This window comes from Chelonoidis abingdonii, chromosome 1 (genome assembly GCF_003597395.2).
Source record: "Chelonoidis abingdonii isolate Lonesome George chromosome 1, CheloAbing_2.0, whole genome shotgun sequence".
Lineage (NCBI taxonomy): Eukaryota > Metazoa > Chordata > Testudines > Testudinidae > Chelonoidis > Chelonoidis abingdonii.
The window spans coordinates 69165482-69191403 of NC_133769.1; the positions used below are offsets into that span (position 1 = coordinate 69165482).

At 39.3% G+C, this 25922-nt stretch overlaps 1 protein-coding gene across 7 annotated transcripts in view; it reads left to right on the forward strand.

Annotated features, from left to right (window-relative positions):
- The window catches only part of MDM2 (MDM2 proto-oncogene), a 29780-nt gene extending 14052 nt beyond the window's left edge, over positions 1 to 15728 (forward strand). The window contains exons 8-12 of one of the 7 annotated variants that reach the window (XR_012655964.1): positions 1436 to 1593; positions 2419 to 2577; positions 3969 to 4046; positions 7044 to 7738; positions 7817 to 8815. Coding sequence is in view for 3 of the 7 variants with exons in the window: in XM_075066327.1 (XP_074922428.1) it covers positions 1436 to 1593; positions 2419 to 2577; positions 3969 to 4046; positions 7044 to 7613 (965 nt within the window). In the remaining 4 variants the exon portion in view is untranslated. Of the gene's footprint in view, positions 1 to 1435; positions 1594 to 2418; positions 2578 to 3968; positions 4047 to 7043 lie in introns of all 7 variants that reach the window. The other 6 variants (XR_012655966.1, XR_012655965.1, XR_012655967.1 and 3 more) reach the window with 6 other exon arrangements.
- The last annotated feature ends 10194 nt before the right edge of the window (positions 15729 to 25922 follow it).

Here is a 25922-nt window from a genome sequence, read left to right on the forward strand (position 1 = left end):
TAAAAGAACACTTTAATGTTGTAACTGAAACTGGTGAAAGGATGAAAATACACAGTTAAGGTTTATAACTTGTAATACTTACGCACAACCCAGAGTAATCGGGTGTTCTGTTGTGCCTGCTTATTGCAAGCTTAATCATTAACTCTGTTTTTGCATCCGTTTGTCAGTTTATTACAGCCTTAAAATTCTTTTAATATAGTGTTTTTATGTACACTGTTTTTTTAATTTGTAGGCAATCTTCCCCTTAAACCACCATGCTCGTTACATTGGGATGGTAGCGGCTCCTTTGGAGCCGCTACTGTTTCACTGTAAATGTTTAGAAACCGTGTTGGCATGTTATCAGTACCTCATGGAGAGATGACAACTTTAATGAGGACAACGATGGACAGGAGCAACAGTTGGGCCTGGGGGCATCTAAGTTTGAAGGTTGGGGCTCTCAGGGCGAAAAAAGAAAAGAGAGGGACTGAGCCAAGAAGCATCAAGGGAAAGTAAGAGGAGTCACAAAGTATGTACAAGTGTTTTTTGTTCTTTTTTTCTTTTAAAACTAAAGATGCCAGGCTTAGAGGCCCTGGGTGGATTTTTCAAACTTTTTTTTTTACAGTGCAAAGAAAGGATTGGGCAATAGAGCGAGTCTGTGAAAGGCACCTGTAGGCGGCAGCAGGCTCTGTTGAATGGTCATTGAACCAATTTCTCAATCCTGGTAGGGAATTTCACTCCACTGCATTTATTACACACTGACTTGGCAGCTGCTTTTTAAGTCTTTGTCAAATTCTTTTATAATGCCTTTCCTAAGGTCAGTGGAGTTGAATTTTGATACATTTATCCCCAAAATACTGTCTCCGTACTCCTGCCCTCCTTTATGCTACAAGAGTCCAAAATGTCAGAAACATCCAAAAAGCAGTGTTTTTGAGTTCTTCAGCTTAAAGCAATGTTTCCACAGTTGACATCTTGAACATCATGTTTTAGCCTTTAAGGAATTTTTAGTGTGGATTTTTATACCCCTACAAATTGGGGTTATAGTAGAAATCCTGATACCAATAAATATAGCGTTGCACGCAAAGCTAAAATAAAATCCTTAATTTCCAGAGGTGGCCAGGAGTTCATTCATATGATTCCTTAATCATAGTATCTATTGTCTGGGGAAATTTCCATTTATACATCTTAATGATGGAGCGGTCAGCGAAAAACAGTTTCAGAAATGTCAGTCTTTTGCCCATTTTACGCCATTTTCTTTTAGGAATATGGCAAGAATGTGTTTCATTGTCTTTTTAAAATAGGTCAGGTGCCTTTATTTAATTTTCCATTGAAAAACACTGAATAATTTTAATATTGAAGTTCTAAATAAGTAAAATCCAGTTTAAACACCTACTAAAATGCTTGTAATGTGCACTTCATAGATGCCTTTGGATTAATAAGCTTTTTCTCTCTGACACAGAAGAAAGTTCTTCAGATGAACAACCTAGTGGAAGAAGAAAACGGCATAAGTCAGACAGCATTTCGCTCACATTTGATGAAAGCCTTTCCTGGTGTGTTGTAAGTGGGCTATGCTGCGAAGGAAGCAACAGCAGTGACTCGATAGACTCTGCAAGTCCTGTAAGCAAGATGTATTTTTAATTATGTCGAGTTCTCAAATTTCCCAGACATGCATCTTGGTTATCATATTAATATTTGAAACAAATAATGCTTCTAGTGATGTCAGAGAACCTGAGTGTTGTGTTTTTATGTGGCTTGGATCACAAAACTTAAGAATGGAATTTTCTTAAATCTTCATTATGAATATTCAGAAAAGGAAGCAAAACAAATGAATTCTTTAGCCCTTGGTACAGTAGAAAAAGAAAAGTGGTGCCTCTGAATCGTGTATGAATATCTGTATTCCCAGTGAGAGTGTGTTTAGTGATTAGAGTAAGTTATTTACACTTGTCTCAGTTTCCCATCTGTAAAATGTGGGTTAATAGTTACACACCTTTGTTAAGGCATTTTGAGATTTGATAAAAGATGCTGTAAGTATTATAAAAATTCAGTACACAGAAGTGACATATTTTGTTATTAAATTCACATAGTATATCATCTGCTTTTCTGTATATTTTAAATGTTAGCAAATGTAAGTTCAAACATCACTTGTATTGTATTTCAACATACTAGTTTTGGAGACAGTTCCAATGTTCTTTTAATTCACTTAAAATAATTTTTAAAGGTTTTATAGATCCAATAATACATTTCTAAATTGTGCAACTGCAGCAGAAATCCCAACATCTTGAGTGGTATGAGGTATTTGGTTGAGACATGACTGTTATCTCTGGCTGGCAGCCAATTAAACAGTGTTTCTCTTTATTATGTTTAAATACACATGTAGCAGTATGAGTCATAAGAGTGTATTAATGAAGTTTAAATATATTCCCCCCTCCCCTTTTTATTCAGGATCTTCATGCCAGTTCATTAAGCGAAAACTCTGATGATTGGTTTGACCAGAATTCTGTTTCAGACCAGTTCAGTGTTGAGTTTGAAGTTGAGTCCATTTATTCAGAAGATTATAGCCATAATGAAGAAGGACAAGAGCTCACAGATGATGATGATGAGGCATGTATATTCCCCATCCTCCCCCCCCTCCATCTGAAATGTTATAGCAGAAGCATTTTGTTGGAATCCAATATGAAACATTTCCATAGTCTTGTTCCATGACTGCATGTGCTGTATGGCAAATATGTACTGCCATTCTTTATACTGAGTTTTCTTAGTACAAATTTAGTCATGATTCTGCAAGAAGCTCCCTGTAGGCAGAGCTCCACTGGGGTCATTTATAGGGCCTGAAGGAACCATTACAGTAATTTAATCTGACTTCCTCCATAACATAGGCCATAGCATTTCATCCAGTAAAATTCACTGGTGGGCTGTTGAAGTCACTGGCCTTCAGTACAGGGTCAGGAGTCCACTTATGCAAGGTTTTTTTGCGGGATAAAGGCCTTAGCTTGGAATATGTATATGAACTCTACTGGAAGAAAACCTCATAATTTTTGAAAGGCAAAACATATTAAATACGATATTTATCGGAATAAAGTTAAAAGTGAATAGATGTATTTTTAGAATACATTTTAAAAAAACTATTTAAGATCTTGTATCAGGGATTGCCAAACTTACTGACGCTCAGTCGTATACGACAGTCTTCAGCACCAAGGCACACTTGCTGGGGTTTGGAGCTTCAGTCTTGTGTAAGGTGCCTGCCGGGGTTTTGGGTTTCAGCCCCGCTCCCACTGAAGCCCTGAGCCCTGGCTGGCATGCGTGGCAGGACTGAAACCCAAAAGCTCCACCTCTCCCCTGCTGGGCAGAAGCCACTACCTCACCATCCTGCTGCAAGGCAGAGGTCCTAATCTTCCCTCCTCAAGTCTGGTAGGTGGAGTGTGGGCAGCTCCGCTCCCTGAGCCACACTTTAACATTAAAAGAGCTGCATGCAGCTCATGAGCCACAGTTTGGCCACTCCTGTCTTCTATCATTAAGAGAGAGCATACGTAGGCTTAAAAATTACAAATACTGAGCTCTATGGTTCAGAGTATTAGAATTAGTGTCTTTCATTTACTATGTTGACTAGTGAAATATTTGTATTGCTAAAGCTTTTGTTCACAATTGACATTATCCATTTGAGAGGGGCCCATTGTTGTCTGTCTGTATTGTAAATCTTCCAAGAGGCTGTTCCCAAATGAGAACAAAAGTTTCTAGAGCCGGTAATTGTTTACAGTATTGTCTGTACCCATAAGTAGTAGTGCTCCCTCTTAATTCCGTATGCCAAGAAAATGCATGTAGTATATAGCCATATCATCTAGAACTTTAGCAAGTACTATTTTCTATCTGGTAAAAACTTTTTTTTAAAAAAGTATTCCGTGTGCTTTACTACTTGTTCAGGGTTGTTTTTTAGTAAAACATTTAAAATTAAAAACCAAATAAAGGAAAGTTTAAAATATATTTTCTTCCCTCAGGTATATCAGGTGACGATATATCAGACTGAAGAGAGTGATGCTGATTCATTCGATGAAGATCCTGAAATTTCACTAGCTGTGAGTAAATACTTGGTTCATAAAAAATCACAGGTCCTGTGAAATGAAAGACCAGGACTGGGAACATATATGAATTCAGTGGATGATTTTAAAAGTAAAATCTGACATTTTCTTCATTAAAAGGAAAATGATAGTTTGAGGTCTTTCAGTTACTGACCTATAAATCAGTCTTTCTCTATGCTGTTTTAAAGTTGTGGACACAGAAATTTCAAATTTTACTGGCTCAGTCAGAGAAAGGGGCACACAGTTTAGAGCCTAAACCTAACTTTTTGTTTAAAACACAAAGGCAGGATTTTTAAAAAAAGCTTTTTAATTTTTTTGGAAACCAAAAGGTAGCATTGTTTTTGTCTACAAAAAACAAAATAAAACTGGCCACTTTAATTTCAGTGTCTAATCTGAATGAAATAAAGAAAATAGCAAAAAAAGTGTATTTAAAATTCACTAAGGATAAAGGAACTGTTTTTAAATTGTCTAGAAGATTGAAAAGATCAGTGTTGTGTGTGTAAAGCTTTTTTAAATTTCAGCACATTGGCTTGTCAGAATGTCTGAATTCAGAATTTGACATGTCTTGAAAACTAAATATTAAAACATGGAACAGTTTCTTCAGTTTGCCATTATGAACACACAAGTGCATAGAATTAGTCATACAGAACATGTCATTGGCTGAGCTACCTTAATCATGCTTGTTCTGTGTAGCCAGCTGTAATGATATTTCTGGGAATATAAGGAGGTTGGTTGGTTTGGTAGGGTGGGGGTGGGGGGTTGGTTGGTTGGAACAAACAGAATATTTTTAAAGTTACTTCGTGTAGATTTAAATAGGCAATATACCTTTTTATTATTGCTTCTCATTCACAGTTCATGTCTGAGTAGAACAAAGGCTTCTAATACAAGCATTTTAATTATGGTATTGCCAGTTGCAGCGCCATAGTTAAGGTTAAGTTTTGCATTCCCCAGAATTACAACACTCTGAGAATGGAATTTATGTAAATTTGTTAAATACCTTTAGGTGTGAAAATGAATTTTAAAATATATCTTTTAAGGAGTTGAGCATCCAGTGTTAGTGAGACTGAGGTTTTTGAGGAAGGATCTTGAATAATGTACACATTTCGTATAGTTTAAACTCATTGAAATCTTGAACGTAGACTACATGTGAAAACGTTTTAGGATTAATGATGATTTTTTCATAGTATTCATAATTGGAAGTTTTTCCATCAGCAAAAACTGGAGAATAATGTTCGACTTCAGAGGATTTCAGAAGACAAGTGCTCTTTTAAAATAGCTGCCACCTTCAGTTGTTTTCAGTAGTACTGAAGCCACAGGCTTCCCTCAGTTTGTGATTTTGAGAAGAGCTAATTGTTCTCAGTACAGCCAAATATTATTCTCTGCCTTGTGATCTCATAGGGCTACCTGCTAAAGGCAGCTTGGTGTTGCCTTGGGAACAATGGGAGGCTATGGCCATTTGTAAAGATATTGACCTATGAGTTCATTTACATTAAGAACAATGGGTAATGGCAGCCATTTTGAAACAGGGCAATTCTTTGTGCGTTTCTCCAAAGAAGAATGTGTGCACCAGCCTCTACTTGCAGGTGTAAACTTTCAGTTAAGAAAAATAATGGCAGAAAATGATCATTAATCCTAAACGTTTCCTAATACCATTGGGAGTGGGTAGGAAAATCAGGTTAATCTGACCTGGGACAACAAACACAAATGGCTTAATCACAAACAGGTTAGATGGGGGAGAGAGAGTAGGGGGGAAATGGCAGTGATACTTCTCAAGTTCTGTACACAGAATAAACTCTGCCACATGATATGGCACTCTCAGTAGATTGTGCAGATACCCAGAATAGATCCATTCAGTGAGGCACATATGCTCCTCTGCTGGGGTCTGCTAGGCTTTTCCTTGACTGGAGACAGAAAACAATGGGATACTGTCCCACAGCCACTAACTGGTGGCACCAGAATAAGCTGTCACTCACAGTAGATTACAGATCTTCACAGTATGATTTTCCTTCTTTTGTATATGCTTTGAATAATGAGTTAACAGTGTTGACATTTAAAGTATTATAATTGGGTGATTATTATCACCAACTAAGATAAATGAATCAGGTCACATACCCCTTGGAGTTGTTTCAAGTTCTGCAAATGTAGACCGACATACTTGCATCAGTTTCACTCTGTTCACATTTTCAAGGCTTAGTAACCTAACAGCTAGAGACTTTTATTTAAAGAAACATAGGTTCTGGGATCATGAAGGCAGCGTAAGAGAGGTTCCAGTATGATGTACTGCCGTGTACAATCTAAAATGGAATCTTAATCTGTAAACGAGTTTAATATATGGTGTTGTTACAAGGCAGACCTAAAGCTATTTGAGTGCCCTAAATGTGCATTTCTATACCTTAACATGTTTGGATTTCTTTTGTGTTTAACCTTAACTCAGAATATCCTGCGTTTATAATGCTTGATTGTAGGATAATTACAGCATCCCTGTAACATATCAGTAATTTAGGAAAAATAAGTACTTGCAACCATAATTTCACTTTAACATAGTTTTATTTTTCTGTAAATACATATGCAGATAGTCTGTGCAATGTGCAAACTTACATTAGAGAGATAGAAGACCAATTGCTAAACCACATCATGGAATACATTTGAGTCTAGCTCTAATGATAGTGCTGAATGTATACAGTTTTGTTACACTGCCTGTGTAACACATTTTCTTTGGCATTGTTATTTACTTGTTCTTTTTAGAGAAATTTTTTACACCCAAATTTTTAATTGCGAGGAGAATAAAAAAGCAAGTTTGAGAAATTGTGGTGTAATTGATTTTAACTTTCCTCTTCTTAAAACTTTCCATCTTAAAATGTGGCGATTGACCAATTTTGTTTACAAATATTGAGTAAATACTTTAGCCGTAACATAAAGAAACTATAATCACCTTTAAATTTTTTTCTATAATAGTAGGAATGCCAAATAACTGTAACTTTTAATTCACTAAAGGATTATTGGAAGTGCACTAAATGCAGTGAAATGAACCCTCCCCTTCCACGGCATTGCCCCAGATGCTGGGCTCTTCGTGAGGACTGGCTTCCTGATGAAAAGAATGACAAATCTGAAAAGCGAAAATTGGAAAGTTCCACACAGCTAGAGCATGTAGAGGGTTTTGATGTTCCTGACTGTAAGAAAGTGAAAATGAATGAAGATAAAGAACTAAGTGTTGAAGAAAGTGAGGATACAACAGCACAAACTTCTGAATCCCAGGAAAGTAAGGAACACTCTCAGCCATCTACATCTAGCAGTATCTTTTGTAGCAGCCAAGAGGATTGCAAAGAATCTGAGAAAAAAGAGACAGAAGACAAAGAGGAAAGTATAGAATGCAATCTACCCCTCTCCAGCATAGAGCCCTGTGTCATATGTCAGAGCAGACCTAAAAATGGCTGTATAGTTCATGGGAAGACAGGACATCTTATGTCGTGTTTTACTTGTGCAAGGAAACTGAAAAAGCGGGATAAACCCTGTCCAGTCTGTAGACAGCCAATTCAGATGATTGTGCTAACTTATTTTAGTTAGAAGGAACTTCAGCATAATTGTGCACAGGGCCAGCTCTAGCCATTTCGCCGCCCCAAGCGCAGCGGCACGCCGCGGGAGGCGCTCTGCTGCTCGCCGGTCCCGCAGCCCCGGAGGACCTCCCGCGGGCATCCCTGCGGAGGGTCCACTGATCCCGTGGCTCCGGTGGACCTCCCATAGGCACGGGACCAGCGGACCCTCTGCAGGGACGCCTGCGGGAGGTCCACCGGAGCCGCCTGCCGCCCTCCCAGCAACCGGCAGAGCACCCCCTGCTGCATGTCACCCCAAGCATGCGCTTGGCATGCTGGGGCCTGGAGCCGCCCCTGACTGCAACAAAGCTTCAACAGTCTTTTTCTTACAAGCTTCCATAGACTTGAACAATTGAGAGAGAAAGGAACTTGAGAAAGTAAGGAACTATTTTTGTATGTTTAACTAAAGACATAATATTTTGGGTGATTTTTTTTTTCTTTTGGTTTTAATGAACAGTGGATCTTAAAAAAATTGCACTGAAATTGATAGTTTTCTTCATTAGGCATTTGGGGAGATTTTAAAATACCCAAATTCCTGAAACTTATTTCCATGTTAGGGAATCTGTCACAACAAGACTTGTATATCAGAAGCAGATCAGTAATGACACTTGTACAACTATATAGACTATCCATTTTAAAATAGTGAATGTAATGCTTTTGAGAAATGAGAACGATCTCAAGTTTCATTATTGTGAAAATCAGTTTCTTTGCTCAGTAAGAATTAATAGATTTTATAATTTCAACCTTCCCATCTTTCTACAAATTTCAGTATCTGTTTCTTAGTCAAGTCATTGGGGAAAATCAGAACTTCTTAAGAAATTCCTAGGAAAATTTCTATTTTGAAAAATAAAATTTTGACGTGGTCATTGCTGAGAATTAAATTTATTTATCAAAGTAAGTAAATTGGGGAAAATATTTCTGAGACTACTTCAGATCACCCAAAGATGTGAAAGCAGCACAGTGATATTTTGCATAAGGGTTGTTTTTTAGTTCAGTAGTTTTTTTAAATTGAATCTGTGATTCTTTGTTTTGTAAGGTTTTTCTGAATATTGAAGAGTTGTGAGGTATAGATTGGCCAGTTATATATTGAAATCAGACTTTAATATAAAATGTTGATCAAATTTCTTTGGGGAAAAAAAATGAAAAATCTGTAAAAATTAAATATCCTTAAAACTAGTGTGTCCAGTTCCTTGGTAACTCTCTTTTCAATAATGAATTTTAAAAAATCTCTCAATACTTGACCTCTCCACCCACCCACCCACCCACCCCAAATTCACTGTCTTGTGAAACTTCTCTGTACTTTGCATGTTGCTGAATGTTTTGTTTGTGTGGTGAATTCCAAGAATGCTGTGAAAGTGTGCATTTACATAGAATTTTTTTAAAAAATGCCGTTAAGTTGCTCAGTTCTACTGGTATTTTGAGGATTAAAAATGTAAGATTTTCGATAATTTTGATGAGAATATTGTACAAAAATGTGGCTTTCTCCTCTTCCCTAATGAGGTCCTCTTGCAGAGTGTAATATTGAGAAGAGAGGTGCAGATTTTGGGGCTTTCTGATTTCAAGGGCAGCATTCCAAAGTAGTTTAACAGTAAAGAATGGTGAAAATGGGAGCACCGTTCATTTAGTGATGTCAAATACTGAGGCCTGGGGTAAACACAAAAGTTGAACCATTTTAAGTATATCAGTCATCATTTTAACATGTGCAAAGTGCCTCACGTGGCAAGTGGACAGGATTCATCCCCGAATTTGGTCTGCTGATTGGATCAGTAGCTTCCCCAGCTTGGACTGGGTACTGATGGGGTGTGCAACATGAATGCGAATGGATGGTTAAGGGGTACATCTCCTCTAAGTTGGACACAGCAATACCCGTTCCCACGAGGGAATAATTTATAACTATGTCCGCAGTTGGGGCTGTACTGCTGTAACTGTTTTGGTAAAAGATCACATCCGTAACAGTAATGGTTATACTGGTATGTGTAGACCAGGCCTGAGAGACACTAAAGACAGGGATATAGAAAAGCATATTACAGAGCCAGAGATGATACAGTCAGATCTTAAGAAACCACACAATGATTTGTGTGCAGTTTGCACACTAAGTATCCTTCTAGCCTCATTTCTGAAAAAAGATTGAATTGCCAAGGACTGCAGTGAGGTTTCATTTTACTAAGACTTACTTGTTTTTACATTTTTCTAGTACTTTTTTAATTATGGACATAAATAATTCATATTGTACTATAGATGGCAAATAAGTGAACAAAACCATTTTGTAGTGTTTTCCTTTTTAAATTTTTATCACTTAAATGCTTAAATTTCAGCAATTTGCTAGCTGGAAGGATAAAGCTAGTCTCTGATAAAACTGTGGACATGTAGTCCCTTCGGTTTTGTCCCTTCTCTTAGTCACTTGAGGAATAACACCATGAATGTTCTTACAAAAGAGCAGCCTGGCTTCCTTCCTCCAAAAGGATTTGGTTGTCTCTCATGTACAGCTTTTTCTCAATCAATGCATATTGGAAAGAAGGGCCCAGGCATTTAAATAGGGATGGAGTAACCTATAAAATTTTGCAATAGGCTATAGCGAAGGTTGCAGGATTTCTGTGGTGCTGGTTTTGTCACAATAGAGAAACACCTTTCCATCTTTCGGCAGATGCTTCTTTGCAGTAGAGGGTTACTTTTAAACCCACAAAACTTTTTTTATAAAGAACTCCTTGCACAGCTTCTGCTTATTATTATGGTGTGTTACTTCATAAATATAACTCTGCTAAAACTTGCAGACAACTCCTGTGTTGGATGCACAAGATCAGAACCAAACAGCAAAGTGATCGGGGGGCTATTTAGAGTAGTGGGGGGGGGGGGGCCTATTGAGAAGAAGGAAACATAAATGTTAAGTCGTATGTTCAGAAAGAGCCAGTAAATACGGTTACTACTAAGGGTTTTAACTCTTCTCTTCTACTCTCTCTCATACAATTTGCATCATAACAAAATACTGCTGCCTCTTGCTAAAGAATTGCACCTCTAGCTAGCACAGTGGGTACGTATTTTTCGTCATTCCCTGCTTTGGAAAATGTCAATTATGTAATTTCCTTTTATAAAGAATATTTTCCTCCCCTGAGAGTAGGGTATCCTTTGCTTAGTTGTCAGCTTTAGCAAAGGAATAAAACAAGCAATCCACAAAGTTGGATTCCTAATATAGGCTATTCAGTGTAACCCTTGGAATGCTATGAACCTGCCCATAGCCAAACTGATTTTGTAATAGTATGACTAGGAAATCTTCTGACAGTTAAAAGAGAGAATTTTTTTGTGCACATTGTGAAAATGGGCCAGTAAAATCATTTTCCCTCCTCACAGCACTGTGGAGCTGGATATTTCAGGGCTTCCATGTCCTTCTGTGTCATGGAAAATTGATATATTTGTCTGAATTAAGTCTTTTGGGAGTACTGTGTGCATTCTTGAGTGCTGCATATGAAGTAGTCTTTATCACTAAAAAAATTATGAACTTTCCTCATAAGGTAAAAATCCAAGATTTGCCCCGGAATGTATGCTATTTACATAAAAGCACAGACACTCCTAAGATATGGCAGCTGTCCTAAGAAACCAAGTTATCAGGGTTTGCTATCATATTCTCTCAACATTCTTGTCTTGTGAGGCTTTCTTTCAAGGTTGAGAGTTTAAAAGGAAGTAGAGAAGATACCATGTACCCAAATTAAATTTTCCAGTACTTTGCTAATAAGCCTCAGAGTCTGAGAATGACATTCATAAACATGTCTTAAAAATATATTGGAGCACCTCAGTAATCCTATCAAATGCCAATTTTTCTATATTGAAGTCCCAGGTTGAAATCTACACCAGCCTCAGTTTTTTACAAGTATCTGACCCATATGTTGAGGACCTAGAGTTCATCATGAATTATACTCCAGTTCTTCTAAAACTAGGCAAATTAAACCCGAAGCAGGGTTAACGGTGACCAACCTTCAGTACATCTCTCTCTTATTTCTAATATACATAAATTATTGGCAAATGCACCTTTATTACTTCAGTTTATGCAGTAATCAATGCAAAACAGATTCACAGCCATATTACTTGTATGGTGAGCTCTCTGAAATCCTACTTATTTAATGTCAGGTTAGTTTTAACTCTTAATTTATTATCACTTGTAAATATTCTTGTATTTTTGGAAACTTAGCAATGTTTGCCAGTTTTAATTTATTGAGTGGGAGGGAGTAGAGGTGGGGGGTGGATACCTGGAGAGACAAGGTAGGTGAAGTAATATCTCTTATTGGACCAACTTCTTTTGGAGTGAGATACAAGCTTTCAAGCAACATAGTTTTTCTTCAGGTGTGAGACAGGTACTCCTAGTGTCACAGCTAAATGCAAGTTGGAACAGATTGTTTAGTACAAGTAGTTAGCACATATTCTAATCTAAGGGACCATTCAAGGTAGAGTGGCCTGTTAACATCTCTGCAGTCATAAGACAAAAAGAGGAGGTGTAATCCAGTGTCTGTTCAGGCCATGAATTTTAGTGTCTACCAGAGTTAAGAATTTAAGCTCCCAGGCTCATCTTTTGAAAATTGTTCAGGTTTCCTTTGCGTATGAGGACTGATAACATCAGATGTAACATGATCACTTTGTGGTTTGTTTTTTTAATTCATTTTTATGTGTAAAAGCCAGAGCTGGCATTAGAGGGTAGCAAGCAGTGGAAACAGTTTTTAAACAAAAACCCTTGCATTGTTTTCAATTGCTATATACCAGCATAGTATGATTGCATCAGAACCGGAAAGTAAAATGATTAGAAGCAAAAGTGACTTGTCCAAGATGAGAGAGCAACAAATGAAAGCTACAAAAATAATGAAATCTGTTGTTTCCATTTTAGTAATCTAAGAGGCTGTTGGGTAAGAAGGGTACTTATGGACAGTGAGTATAATAGCCAAGGGATGCTAAGTTTCTCCAAAAAGGCTGCCCCACTGCTGAAAGGGTGCTTGGGCCATTGCCTGGCTCGCACTTCACCCAGAGGCCCTGCTCCTGTGTCTCACTCTTACCCTGTGGCCCTGCTCATGTTGCCTCTTCTCCTGAGCCCCCCAGCCTCTCATACCTCAGCCTTCTCCCCTGCGGTCCCTCCCACTCACATCTCTTTGCCCCCTGAGGCACAAGTGGCACAGGAAGAGGAGCCCTCAGGGGAGAGGGCAGAGAAGCACAGTGGGTGGGGGTGGGGGACCAAATGGGGGCAGGAGGCTGAATTTGGCACTGGTGCCCCTCCCACCCTTCTAGGGAGCTTCCAGCGCTGGGACTCAGCCTCAACTGCAAGAGTCATGTTGCCCATGAGGTTACTTTAGAATAATTTTTTTTTAGGCGACAATGGCTCTTAAACCAGTTTAAAAAACTTTAACTAATTAGCTTGAACCATGTGTGGATGGCTGAACAGCTGTGTCCCCTCAATTCCCCAATCTGGGGTGCCTTTTACACTGCTTTGCTGTGAGAACAACCACTCGTGGCCAGTTCATTCACAGCCTCTAGCATGCAAAACCCTGTTATTTCAAGTGGAGTTTCTCAAACACTTGATCCAAACACACACCGGTTTAGATAAAAAATTTATTAACTACAGAAAGAGAGATTTTAAGTGATTGCACATAATGAGGCATAAAAATCAGACTTGGGTACAAAGAAAATAAAAGGCAAACTAATATCTAACTTAACAAGCTATGTGTACTTAAAAGCAAAATAGTCTGGTCAGCATAAGTTTACAGCAGTCTGGCTGGATTGCTTCAGACAGAACCTCTAGTTCAGTGATGCTTCCTTTGTCTTTCAAATATTCTTGATGTTGTGAGTAGAGATGAGTGGAGAGAGGTGGTTTAGTAGCCTCTGTTTCTTAGGGCTTGGCTACACTAGAAATTTCAAAGCGCTGCTGCGGCAGCGCTTTGAAGTGTGAGTGTGGTCAGAGTGGCAGCACTGGGAGAGCTCTCCCAGCGCTGCATGTAAACCACATCCTTTACGGGTGTAGTGTGCAGCGCTGGGAGCCGCGCTCCCAGCGCTGCCGCCCTGATTACACTGACACTTTACAGCGCTGTATCTTGCAGCGCTCGGGTGTTTTTTCACACCCCTGAGCGCAAAAGTTGCAGCGCTATAAAGTGCCAATGTAGCCAAGGCCTCATTCTTATACCCTTCTTCCCTCTTTGAGGATTACCTTCAGCTGAGGTTCAGCAAGTCAGTCAGTCTGTTTACATAGAAGACCCCCAGCTGTTCCATTACCAATATGTAAAGTTCTCATCCACACCCTTTTCCCTGCCAAATAATGGCTGCTTAACTAGATGATAGTCCTTCCCTCCCCCGCATAGAATATCAGGGTTGGAAGGGACCTCAGGAGGTCATCTAGTCCAACCCCCTCCTCAAAGCAGGACCCATCCCCAGATAGATTTTTACCCCGGTTCCCTATATGGCCCCCTCAAGGATTGAATTTACAACCCTGGGTTTAGCAGGCCAATGCTCAAACATTTGATTATGCTGATAACTGCCTGGGGTGTCAATGTGTTTTTTGTCTCTGAAAAACCAGTTAGGGCCTGCTTTTTTTTAACTTTGGAGCATGTCACAGCAATGTTATGCAGTGTAGAATCTTACAACTTTACATACAATGTTACCACGCACATTTTACCAGGACAATAATGTTCAGCAGATTGTGTCCAAATAATCTCACTTTTTTTACAAAATGTATCATAGTCTTTTAAAAAGGATGAACATGGAGGTAGAGTCTGTCACACTGCTATACTGCTTTCACAACCATGTAGGCACACTCAGACTATCCCACCAGGCCAAATGTTTTAATACATAGACTCATGAGGGGTATTCTTGCTACTACTTACACCAATCTGCATGTTGTTATCAAAAGGATCTTTTTAATATATGTATGTTTGAATAAATGACTGTGTACTTATGACAGTAAAGGTTTATAACTGCATGTGTGATATTTAGTACACTTTTTTTGTGATCCTTTACCTCATCTGGTGCAGAATGATACAAAGTGGATATTTGGATGATCACATGGTGAATTATAACAACTGCAGGGATATTTGTGTATTTATGTAAACAGAAAATACTGCATGTCTTTATGCAATGATTCTAAACCTTGTTCATTCCCTGGTTTGGAGAGAGAGACACTTTCCTCATTGGCAGTTGTCTATTTGTGCTTAGAAGGATTGATTTAACACAGCTCACCAGAAATAAAGCCCCCAGTCCACACCACCCCTGAAGCTAAACTCTTGGATATTTAAAAATTGTGGCGAAGAGAGGATATAAATTTTTTTAAAATGAAAATCCCAGAGATTTTACTGATCTCTTCATAATTGAGTAACAAATATATAGTTATATAGAAAAATTGGAGAGGGCGGGCAACCTGTCTATTTATACTACTTCTAAGTGACCTATACTGTTTTACTTTAATAGCACTGACACTATAAAAATGCCAAATGATTGAATCTTTGTAGCATATTGTAAATGTTAATATTTATTAGCAGTACTTTAGAAATCTGGTATATTTTCCCTTGGTCTTTGTAAATATTGCTCTTACCTTAAAAAGTGGGTTGGGTTTGGTTTGGTTTTAAGGACAAACTTTGTTTGCAAACTGAATTATATCTGGTGGATTAAATAAATCCTGAAAATATTTGCTCAATCCTGCAGTTTTTCTGCGTGCAGAATTCCTTTGGTCTTTGAGAATGTATATGGATTACAGGATTGGGCCCTTGCTCATTCAAAATAAGACCACACTGCATTGTAGTGATTTCAAACAGCTGTGCAATATTGACACCACTCATAGGTTCATCAATATTTTAATGGCTCAAAATGTTAATCAAAATATTTTGAGAGGATTTGTAATAGCAAATATCAATAGTATCTGTCTGGCCATTAAAATTAAATGGCATTAAAAAAGTGCACGTACCTTTTAAAAGAAACAAATCTTTTCTATGTTGGGAAAAATATGTAGGATATATTTCAATTATTTTAGTGTCCTTTGTACGAAATCACAACTCTCAAGGAACTTAAGGTTTTATTTTCTGTTTATAAAATAGAGCAAATGTAATAAAGAATCGTTTGAAATCCCTCCTGACATTTGTTGTCTTTTAATTTTTTTCTTCTTGACTGTATTATATAATAATCAAAATGATTTGAAGGATTCAAGGTCAGTATTTTCTTTGTTAGAGAATGAGATCTGTTTTTCCTCATTGCCAGCACATCTTTTCTTTTCTTCTTTTTTTTTTTCTAAAGTAACTTTTTGTAAATCCATGTATATGCAGCCTTGATCCAAAGTCATTTGAAGTCAGTGGGAAGCTCTTAAGGCTTCTCATTGACTTCAGTGGGCTTTGGACATGTACTACTTATGCCAACTTAGGTGAAAACAATCAGAACTTAATATCTATGAATACTGCTAACTAAAAGGTTCTGAGCTCCTGGTGCATTACAGATTTGTGGTTTCATAGAGTCAGTGATCTTGCTCTGTGTTTACTGGTCTGTAACTCATCTTTGTGTTCTTTCTTACACTACCTCCGTCCCTACTATAACATAGAAAACAAATAATAAATAACCTCCTATAGAGAAGCTAACAAATATAGGAAAATTCTTATGGTTAACTTACAAAGAAGCAAAACCCAGTGAAATGTAATTTGCATGTGCAGAGATATTGTTGTGACTGTCTGTTCGACAGTCATTTTTTTTAATTCACCTTGTAAACTTGATGTGTTTCTAAGTCACTAAAGAATGAGGGAGGTTTCGTGTAGCTCATTTAACACGTGTAGTTTCCTATAGATTGAAAGAAGTTGTATAGCATAGTGGATAAAGTGTTTGATAATGCAATGGTAGTTTGCACTAAGGCTGTACTTTTATTAATATTGTAGTTGATTTTTTCCATTAATGGAATTGCATTATTTTTATAACAAATTATATGTATATATATATGTACCTATAATAAACCCAATACAAAACATATGAAAAATGTTCTTGTGATTTTGATCATTCAAAAGGCCCAGTATTCGGGGGGATAGAGACACTTCTGTAGGATTTGAGGGAGATCCATAAGAGAGAAATCATTACTCAAAAACTTTCTGATTTTGCTGTAGAAAAGGGATGTCTAACAGAACTGGAAGAAAGGAGAGAAGTTGTAGCTATTTAAGAGAATTATTTTAGAGAGAGTATTACTGACATAGGTCTATTTCTACCATCTACATGGGAACCATACAGTTAAAACTTTACAGTAGTTGTTGTTAACCATACTGTATTGAAATGTCTGCATTCTGATTTGTTAATGCTTTGCCTTCAGTTCACCTCTGGTGTAAATAACAAACATGGTTGTCCAGCTTCACATTTTCCCCCAGCTAAAAACATGTTTGATTGAAAATTGTAATAATAGCTAACGAGTGCTTCTCACAACTTGTGTGTGTTTTTAAAAAATTGTGTGCTGATTTACCCCCCTCAGCCTTTGGCATCAGAGTTTATTAAGCCCAAAATACAGCTACGTGAAACAGAACATCCTAAAAGTGGACATGGAAATAACCTGATGATTGACATTTTGTGTGCTGAGCACCGCTATCCATTATGTATGCAATCCAAAATACAGTAACATTGCTAAGGAATAGTGTAGTTGATAGTGTTTCTGAACCTTATAGAAGGACTTGTGTTGCACTCTGTTATGCCACACACATATATATATATATAAACCAATAGAGTGTCTGTGCTGTAGGATATGTTGTGAAATAAACAGCTGTATTATAAGATTGATTATGAATAGTAAAGAAATAAAATATGCTCACAATCAAAAGATCTATTGGAAGATAACTAAAATCATTACTCACCTTGGAAAAGTTTGATACGCAATAGTAATATTATATACAACATTAGCAAAACATTAAATATTCAGTGGACTAAATGACCTTTACAATGCTGCAAAATTATTCCATTTCTACAGAACAGAGGAATAAGAAATCAATTCCTAGAGGAATCACATTTTCAGAAAATTGGATTATTGCCTTCTGTCTTCTCAGTGAGTGTGGATTATTTCAGCAGCTTTTTGAAAATATGAGTTAAGAATTTTTCAGTGCCTCCCAGTTTCTCCATGTCATAAACAGATAGTTAAGGGTTAATGTCTCTTTTACCTGTAAAGGGTTAACAAGCTCAGTGAACCTGGCTGACACCTGACCAAAGGACCAATACTTTCAAATCTTGGTGGAGGGAAGTCTTTGTTTGTGCTGTTTGTTTTGTTCTTTGTTCTCTCTTGGAGCTAAGAGAGGCCAGATGTGCAACCAGATCAGTCTCCATTCTTTCTAACACAGTCTCTCATGTTCATAATAGTAAGTACTAACTAGTTAAAAGGCAGATTAGTTTTATGTTTGTTTTCTTTATTTGCAAATGTGTATTTTGCTGGAAGGATATTTTACCTCTGTTTGCTGCAACTTGTAACTTAGGCTGGGGGGATGGAGTCCCTGTAGTCTATATAAGCTGAAGACCCTGTAAACATTTTCCATCTTGATTTTACAGAGATAATTTTTATTTTTTCTTTCTTTAATTAAAAGCTTTCTTTTTTCAGAACCTGATTGATTTTTTTCCTTGTGTAAAACTCAAGGGGATTGGCTCTGAACTCACCAGGGAGTGGTGGGGGGGGCGGGGAAAGGGGGAGGAAAGGTTAATTCCTCTCTGTTTTAGGATCCAAGGAGGTTGGATCAGTGTGTATCTCAGGGAAAGTCTAGGAGGGGGAATGGTTTATTTCTCTCTGTTTTAAGACCCAAGGGATTTGGGTCTTGGGTTCCCCAGGGAAGGTTTTTGGGGGACAAGAAGTGTACCAAAACACTATATTTTTGGTTGGTGGCAGAGCTATCAGATCTAAGCTAGGAATTAAGCTTAGAAGGGTACATGCAGGTCCCCACTTTCTGGACGCTAAAGTTCAAAGTGGGAATAATACCTTGACACTCCGAATACATTCTTGTTACCACTTGCCATTCTACTACTGGTTCTTCACATGCTGGTCCCTATGTGTGTTCCATTGTAGGTATGCATGGGCTCCACGCACCTGAGACCAGGAGAGTCGCTGGGAGTGTCCATTGGTCTGTGCCTGTGTTCTTCCCCTCCTCGTGCTCTGAACTAAATGTGTAAGGGGTGGTGTGTACCAATTGCCTCTACTGTTCCTTCTTATCACTGCATGGTTTGAGATGGAACAATCCAGTGTCCTCCAACTTCTTCCTTCGACTTTAACTACATAGTGTACATACAGTGCTTATTAGAGAGTTTTATTTAGTACAGAGAGGCACTGAGGAGTCATATATCCCCTTTGGGGACTCCTTGCCCGTGTCCTGTTGTGGACATTGAATTATGCCCAAGGATACAGGATTCAAAAACTGTTTCCTGCCCTCAGGCCTTCCCAGTCAGCAACAACCTTCGGAAATTATGGTACTGCCTTGGAAAAGCACACATCTCCACCAGATGCAGATACTGCTCCTTGCCCAGACACACCCAGCAGGCACGGGAGTTGAGGATCAGAAAACATCTTATGGAGCAGGTGAGACTTCAATCTGATCTAGGCTGGGCGACTCATCTATACATCAGTTAGAGGTGTTGAGAAGCATGCCTCCTAGCACTGTGGCTTCCTTAACAGGGGTGCCAAGTTTCAGGCATGGAAGGCTAAGATTATTTTGGTTCCAGGACCAGCTTCTACTGCTTCACCATCGGTACAGAGCAAGGAGAAACACTGTGGCTTCCACTACCCTCCATACCAAAGAAGACGACATTACAAAGAGCCATTTGAACTAGTGGTACTGACATGCGCACATATATAATCTATGACTTCCAAGACACTTCCTATGCCAGCTCCATCAGTACTGGAGACTATCTTCATCCTCTGTGCAAGGAGAGGTATGCTACCAGTGAGGATATCATTCTCCTCCCTGATCCATGCACTTCTCATTCTTTTGGAACCTGTTCTCTGTTGGGAGATTTTGATACCATTTGGTACAGAAATACTATTGAGAGTGATTGTTCTCCACTGCCATCCAGCACTAGGGGTGCTATGACACTGATGGCACTGAGGGTGTCGCCATTAGAACTGGACTCTGTTTTCATCGGAAGCATCTGACATTGAGAAAGGACTATCATTGGTCCCCACCAAGGGAAGTTAGCCTGGCTGCAGGATCCAGAAACTCCTGGCCCCTCCATAACCTATAGGATGGCATACCATTGGTACCCTATGCTCTGGGAACCCCCTCAAACCACAATGGTGTTAATCCCCCAGTAGTTTGGAAGAGAAGCCAGGAAGTAATTTCCCCTCCCTCCTTCCTATAGGTACCCTTGATCTGTATCTGATCGGGTAGCAATCCCCTTCTCTCACCCTCCAGACTTCCTCCCCTCCCCAAAGGAAGGAAAAAGCACTAGGCAAGTAATGGGTACTAACAACAATACGATTTATTAAAATAACTCAATAGTTAATACACAAATTGGCGCAAAGCTAGGACCTCAAAACTATAAGTGTGTCAACAAGATAAACAGGTAAAACTGTACATCACCATTTCACAGGGATACCAGGAGGGGAACAGGGATGTCACAACAGGATCGGGACCATGGCTGGTAGAAGAACAGACAAGGACAGCAACCAGGAACAGCATGGACTGGACAAGGATCAGGAGCACTCTTGGGAACAGGTGAGTTGATCTTCCTTGATGTTGTTCTGCAGATATTGGGCTGCCTGTGGGACAGACAGCATGCTTCACAGGGTGTGCCAGGCTGTCTGTCTCACTAGGCAGGCTATTCCCAAGTCACATGACACAATTTTCCTGCTCTTACTGAAGAAGGGCAGCAACTGATGAACAAGAAGGGGGTCAAACATGAAAGCAAACAACCACTTAAACAAAATGGAAAAAACCCAAAACAAGCCTTACAATGGACCCTTCTCACTGGCCATATTGAGGATCACGGGACCTTTATACACATTAGCCAGAATTAGTACGGTCCTGTATAGAATTACACTATATCCCTCTTCTTCAAGAGAGCAAGCTGAGCTCTCTCAGAGCCCAAGGAAGAGGAGGAATGAGGATTGGATCTATCATCATCATCTCCTGAGAAGGCAGTTGCCCCAGCATTACTATGTTGTGCCTAATAATCACAAACCATTCCAGCAGCTATTAAGGAGCATTGATAAGGTGCTTCAGATCCCTGTGGACAAGGTCCAGGAATCACCACACAACTCCTGGACCATCTACAGAATGCAGGGCTAGTAGGGTGGTGCTCCTAGTGTAGTGAATGAGGTTCTCCTAGTACCGGCTAAGATGGTGTGGCACACTCCAGCACCATGTGCACCTACTTCTAAAAGCAGTGAAATATATACATTTTCTTAGCTAAGGGAGCAGAGTTTTCTGTTCATTCATCGTGGTGCAAACTGGTGGTGAAAAGTGGAGACAACTCTATAGCCGATTTAACCCTTTGGATAAAGAAGCTCACCACCTGGATCTTTTGGGAAGAAAGGTATTCACAATCAACCAGCTTGCAATTCAAAATAGTCTACTGCTCTACAGCCAAAATGCTTCTGAAATAAATGTAGTCAAACTTTACTAATTCTGGGTCACTGACAACGAAAATGATGCTTAAAATTGTTGATTGGCTCTATCTAGCTGTTGGGCTCCAGACTACAGCAGTGGAATCTCCTGGCAGGTGGTGATAGGGTTTCCATGTTCTGTGACCGTCAAAAGGATCTTGTCCCATTCTTCTTCATGGAAGGTGATCTTGTAGCCTGCAACAACATCGCTGGTGTGATGGCAGCCCTCAACATCGTTCACGATCCAGATGAGTGGAGACTGTTCATTGATTCATCGAAGACGAGTCTTAAAGCTGTTTTGCTGCATAATGGCAATGTTTTGCCATCAATTCCAGTTGGTCATGCAGTCCATATGAAGGAAACCTATGACAACATGAAACAACTTTTGAGGTGCATAAACTATGACCAACATCAGTGGCAGCTTTGTGGCGATTTGAAGGTTGTTGCTCTCTTGCTTGGTCTGCAGACTGGATACACAAAGTACTGCTGTTTTCTCTGCGAATGGGATAGTCGTGCAAGAGATTCCCACTACATCAAGAAAGATTGGCCACTCCGACAGTCATTGGAGCCAGGGAGGAAAAGTGTTCAGCATCCACCACTTGTTGAATCAAGGAAGATTTTGTTACCACCCTTACACATCAAGCTGGGTCTGATGAAGAACTTTGTCAAGGCCATTGACAAAACACAAGCAGCTTTCAAGTACCTCCGTGGAAAATTTCCAAGGTTAAGTGAAGCTAAGATAAAGGAAGGTGTCTTTGTTGGTCCTCAGATTCGTGAACTTCTTCGAGATGATGCATTTGACCATGCACTGCGTGGCAAGGAAAAGACGGCATGGAAAGCCTTCCAGTTAGTGGCAATAAATTTTCTCGGAAACAACAAGGCAGACAACTACAGGTTGTTGGTGGAAAACCTCCTCAAGGCATACAAAAGCCTTGGTTGCAACATGTCACTAAAGATACATTTTTTGCACTCTCATCTAGATTTTTTTCCACCGAACTGCGGAGCAGTGAGCGACGAGCACGGCGAGCGATTTCACCAGGACATTGCAACAATGGAGAAACGCTATCAGGGCAAATGGAGCCCATCAATGCTTGCAGACTATTGCTGGACAGTGACAAGAGATGCTCCATTTAATGAATACAAGAGACAAGCCAAGAAGCGCCGAGTAGACACTGAATAGGACTAAACTATGTACATAATAGTTTTTTGCCTTTTGTTTCATAATAAATTTTATTTATATAACCCTTTTGCTGATTTTTAAAGTGTTACATAAACAGGACAGGTGAAATATTATCATGTAAAGCAACCATAAACACATGAAAAGACCTAGGTTTACAATTTATGATTAAAACTCTACTATCTACACAATATACATAGACATAAAATGTAAAAACTTAAATATCTTAGAAACAGTAGCCAATCAGTTGTTTTAATTGTCATATTTGAATTCAGCACATCAAAATACATAATAAATACCATATTTTATCTCTGAAGCAGACGACTTCTCAAAAATTGTAGACCAGTGTTATCAAGCATTACTGGCAAAGTAGAATTTTATCAACTATTCCAAGTTTTCAGATTTTTGAGACACGCTTCCATGGGAAGACACACTTCCAGGCCCTTACTGAAAAAGGTAGGCTGGTGGCCAGATCATCTGCAGGCTGCAGTAGACATGGCCAATGCAGCCTCTAGACTGATGGCAACAGGAATCCTGGCTTCACTTTTCAGGGTTCCCTGTGGAGGTACAAGTCAGTGTTGAAGATTTACCCTTTGAAGGGGCAACTTGTTCAGCCAAAAGACTGAATTATTGCATATGTTAAGACTCAAGGTCAACCTTCTGTGCTCAGGGAATATCCCTGAAGTGTTGCTGACCTCTTCACAATTGACTAACATATATTTATATGAAGAAGAAAATAAAACCTAATATAGTTATTATTAATTCTAAGTAAAGCTATGTTTTAGTCAAGGGTATTCTTAGTAAAAGTCATGGACAGGTCACAAGCAGTAAACTAAAATTCATGACCCATGACCTGTACTACACACCCACTTGGATGCTCTGGGGTGGGAGATGGCCCATGGGTGCCGCAGGTGCTGTGGGTGGGAGGGCAGCCTGAAACCCCCATTGGTGCTGGGAGAGGGCGGTGGCGGTGCACAACCCAGGACCCCACTAGTGCTGGGGAGGAGAGGTGGCTGGTGGACTCCCTACCCACCTCCGCATGGCTTCCCAAAGCAGCTGGCCTGACACTGCAGCCCCTAGGTGGGTGCACTTGGGACTACCACCATTGTAGAACTAGATGTGATCAAGTTCTACCCAACCATACTTTTTCAAAGGCCTTCAGTTTCCAAGATGGATTGGTTAGGATGGTATGGCCAGCCTGCAGTTCCACATTGGTGGACAGAAAGAAGTTGGTCCACATATTTACCTCTGTCCAGAAAAGACAGCTCGCAGGAAAATCCCAAAGCATATGGTGTAAGCTGAGTACCTGCTGCATTGCAACGCCAGCATTTGTCAAACCTGGGGACTCTGGACTTGAAAAGTCTATATGGAATCTAGTGCATTCTCCAAAGAATTTTCTATTGGACCTATCTGAACACCGCTTGCTAGATTTGGGGTTGTATAGTGGAAGAAATTTGATTCCACTCAATATTGGTAAGGGAAACTAATCACTCATCTTCCCATTTCTTTCTAACATTGTCCGTGCTGATTGCCAATTTGCCTGATAGTTTGGAATACAGACTAGACAATGACTTAAGTAGACAGTGCAACTTTTTCAGGAAGCTCCAAAGTTAAGGATTCTGGGGCTGCAAACGCATCTGAACCAAATTGGGGTTGTAGAGCATGAAATTATTGCCATTCCTTCTTTGGGTCCAGTTGGAATTTCTTCCTAAGACGAGGAAGGAGCATGAAGGAATCATTTTCAAGTATGTGATTAATGCTCAAAATGTCTTTTTTAAATTCAGTCAGGCCATAGAGTGCATCTACATGCAATTAAAATTTTTGAATGACTCCAAACTGAAGTCTCTGAATGTAATAAGGGATGATATTTAAACTGAGACACAACCAGATACCAGGCTTTCCAAGATGTCAGAATTGTGACTGATTTCTTCTTCGGAAAATGATAGGAGTCTGATTTTAGAATTGATTCTAGTGGTGGTGGGGCTACAGTTCCTTCCTCCATGTACAGCCAGGCTGGAGAGCCTGAGCACTGAAGGGCCAATCATTATGCCATTTGTCTCAAGATTGAGGCTAATATAGGAAAGCCTAAAGTTGGGTAGACTCAAAGCTTCCTGATTTGATAGGCAGTTGCGGCTTTTATCAAAGGATATTCTGGGCTTGTTGCCCACACCCCACAAGAAGATCTTACAAATGTTAATTCTGAAAAAAAAAAAAAATACCAGAAGGGTAATTATAAACTTACAAGGAGCTAAGCATAAATAGAAGCATTAGGAGGACATTCATCTTTAATATATTAAACTCTACCCCAAAGGGATAGAGGGAAGGAGGGCCTGCCATCTATGTACATCCAAAGCTATTGGTGTGGTAAGAAGATTAAAATTAATTTTGACTCTCTTTTACATTACTAGAAAAGCAGACTCCCAAGCCACTGGCTGATTTCCTTCTGTTGCCAGCGAAAAGTTTTGTCTAAGAGGGTGACATTATGCACTTTCTGAGAGATACTGACAGCCTTCAACTTGTGCCAATTAATTTTGTGCCCTGGGATTTTCCCAAACAAGTCAATGGTTTTGTAATATATTGGGGGTGGTCTGAGGAGGGTTGGTGATGAATAAAAGTATATCAGCATATATTTATCTGTTAGGACCCTGTGTGTAATACTTGGATCCCCTAGCGTGCTCTGATTTGTATTGCATGCAGCTCCAAGGCCAAATCAAATAGGAGAGGAGGTGGGGACAACCCTATTACTGCAGGACTAGAGACTGAAAAGAGGGGAAATGCAGTTATTGGTTGCAACCTGGGATTGGAGCATGGAAGTCTAAGCTAGGAAATGACAGAGGGACGAAGTCCATATTTTTATAGGATGAGGAAAAAATACCTCCCATTTGCTCTCTTGAAGGCTTTTTCCACATCCACCAACAGAACAGTCATCAGTTTTAAGGAGTTTTGATAGTAGGACAGCACATTGTTGAGTGTTTTCTGACTCTTGTCTCCCTTGTATAAAACCCACCTGGTCCAGGTGTATTATGCTCATTACTTTTTCTAATCATCCAACTAAGATTCTAGACAGTTGATTATGGATATTAGTAAATAGTTAGCATGTTCACAGGCATCTTTGTCAGGCTTAAAACTGACAGAGATTAGGACTTCATTCATTGAAGAGGGCAGAGTGCCTCTACCAAAAAGCCTCAGTGTATACTTTGGCCAGTCTGGGAGCCAGAGTGTCTTTGAATTGGGCATAAAATTCACCAGGAAAACCTTCGAGGCTGGGGCCTTACCCAATTTCTTGTTGCATAGGACAGCTATGCGCTCAGAAGTTTGTAAAGGGGAATCAAGCAAAATTTTTTGTTCTTCTGTTAACTGGGGGAGTCACAGGGTTTTTTTTGGTGTATTCCTCAAGTAATTAATCATCAGGGGAATTTTCATTTAAATATGAGCATTTGTAGAATTTAGAGAATTGTTCATTAATACTTTTTTGATTGCTGAGCATCTGCCTCTGACATGTGAATTGAGGGGATATTAGCTTTCAGTGAATTAGTTTCTCAGTCTTGTTGCTAAAT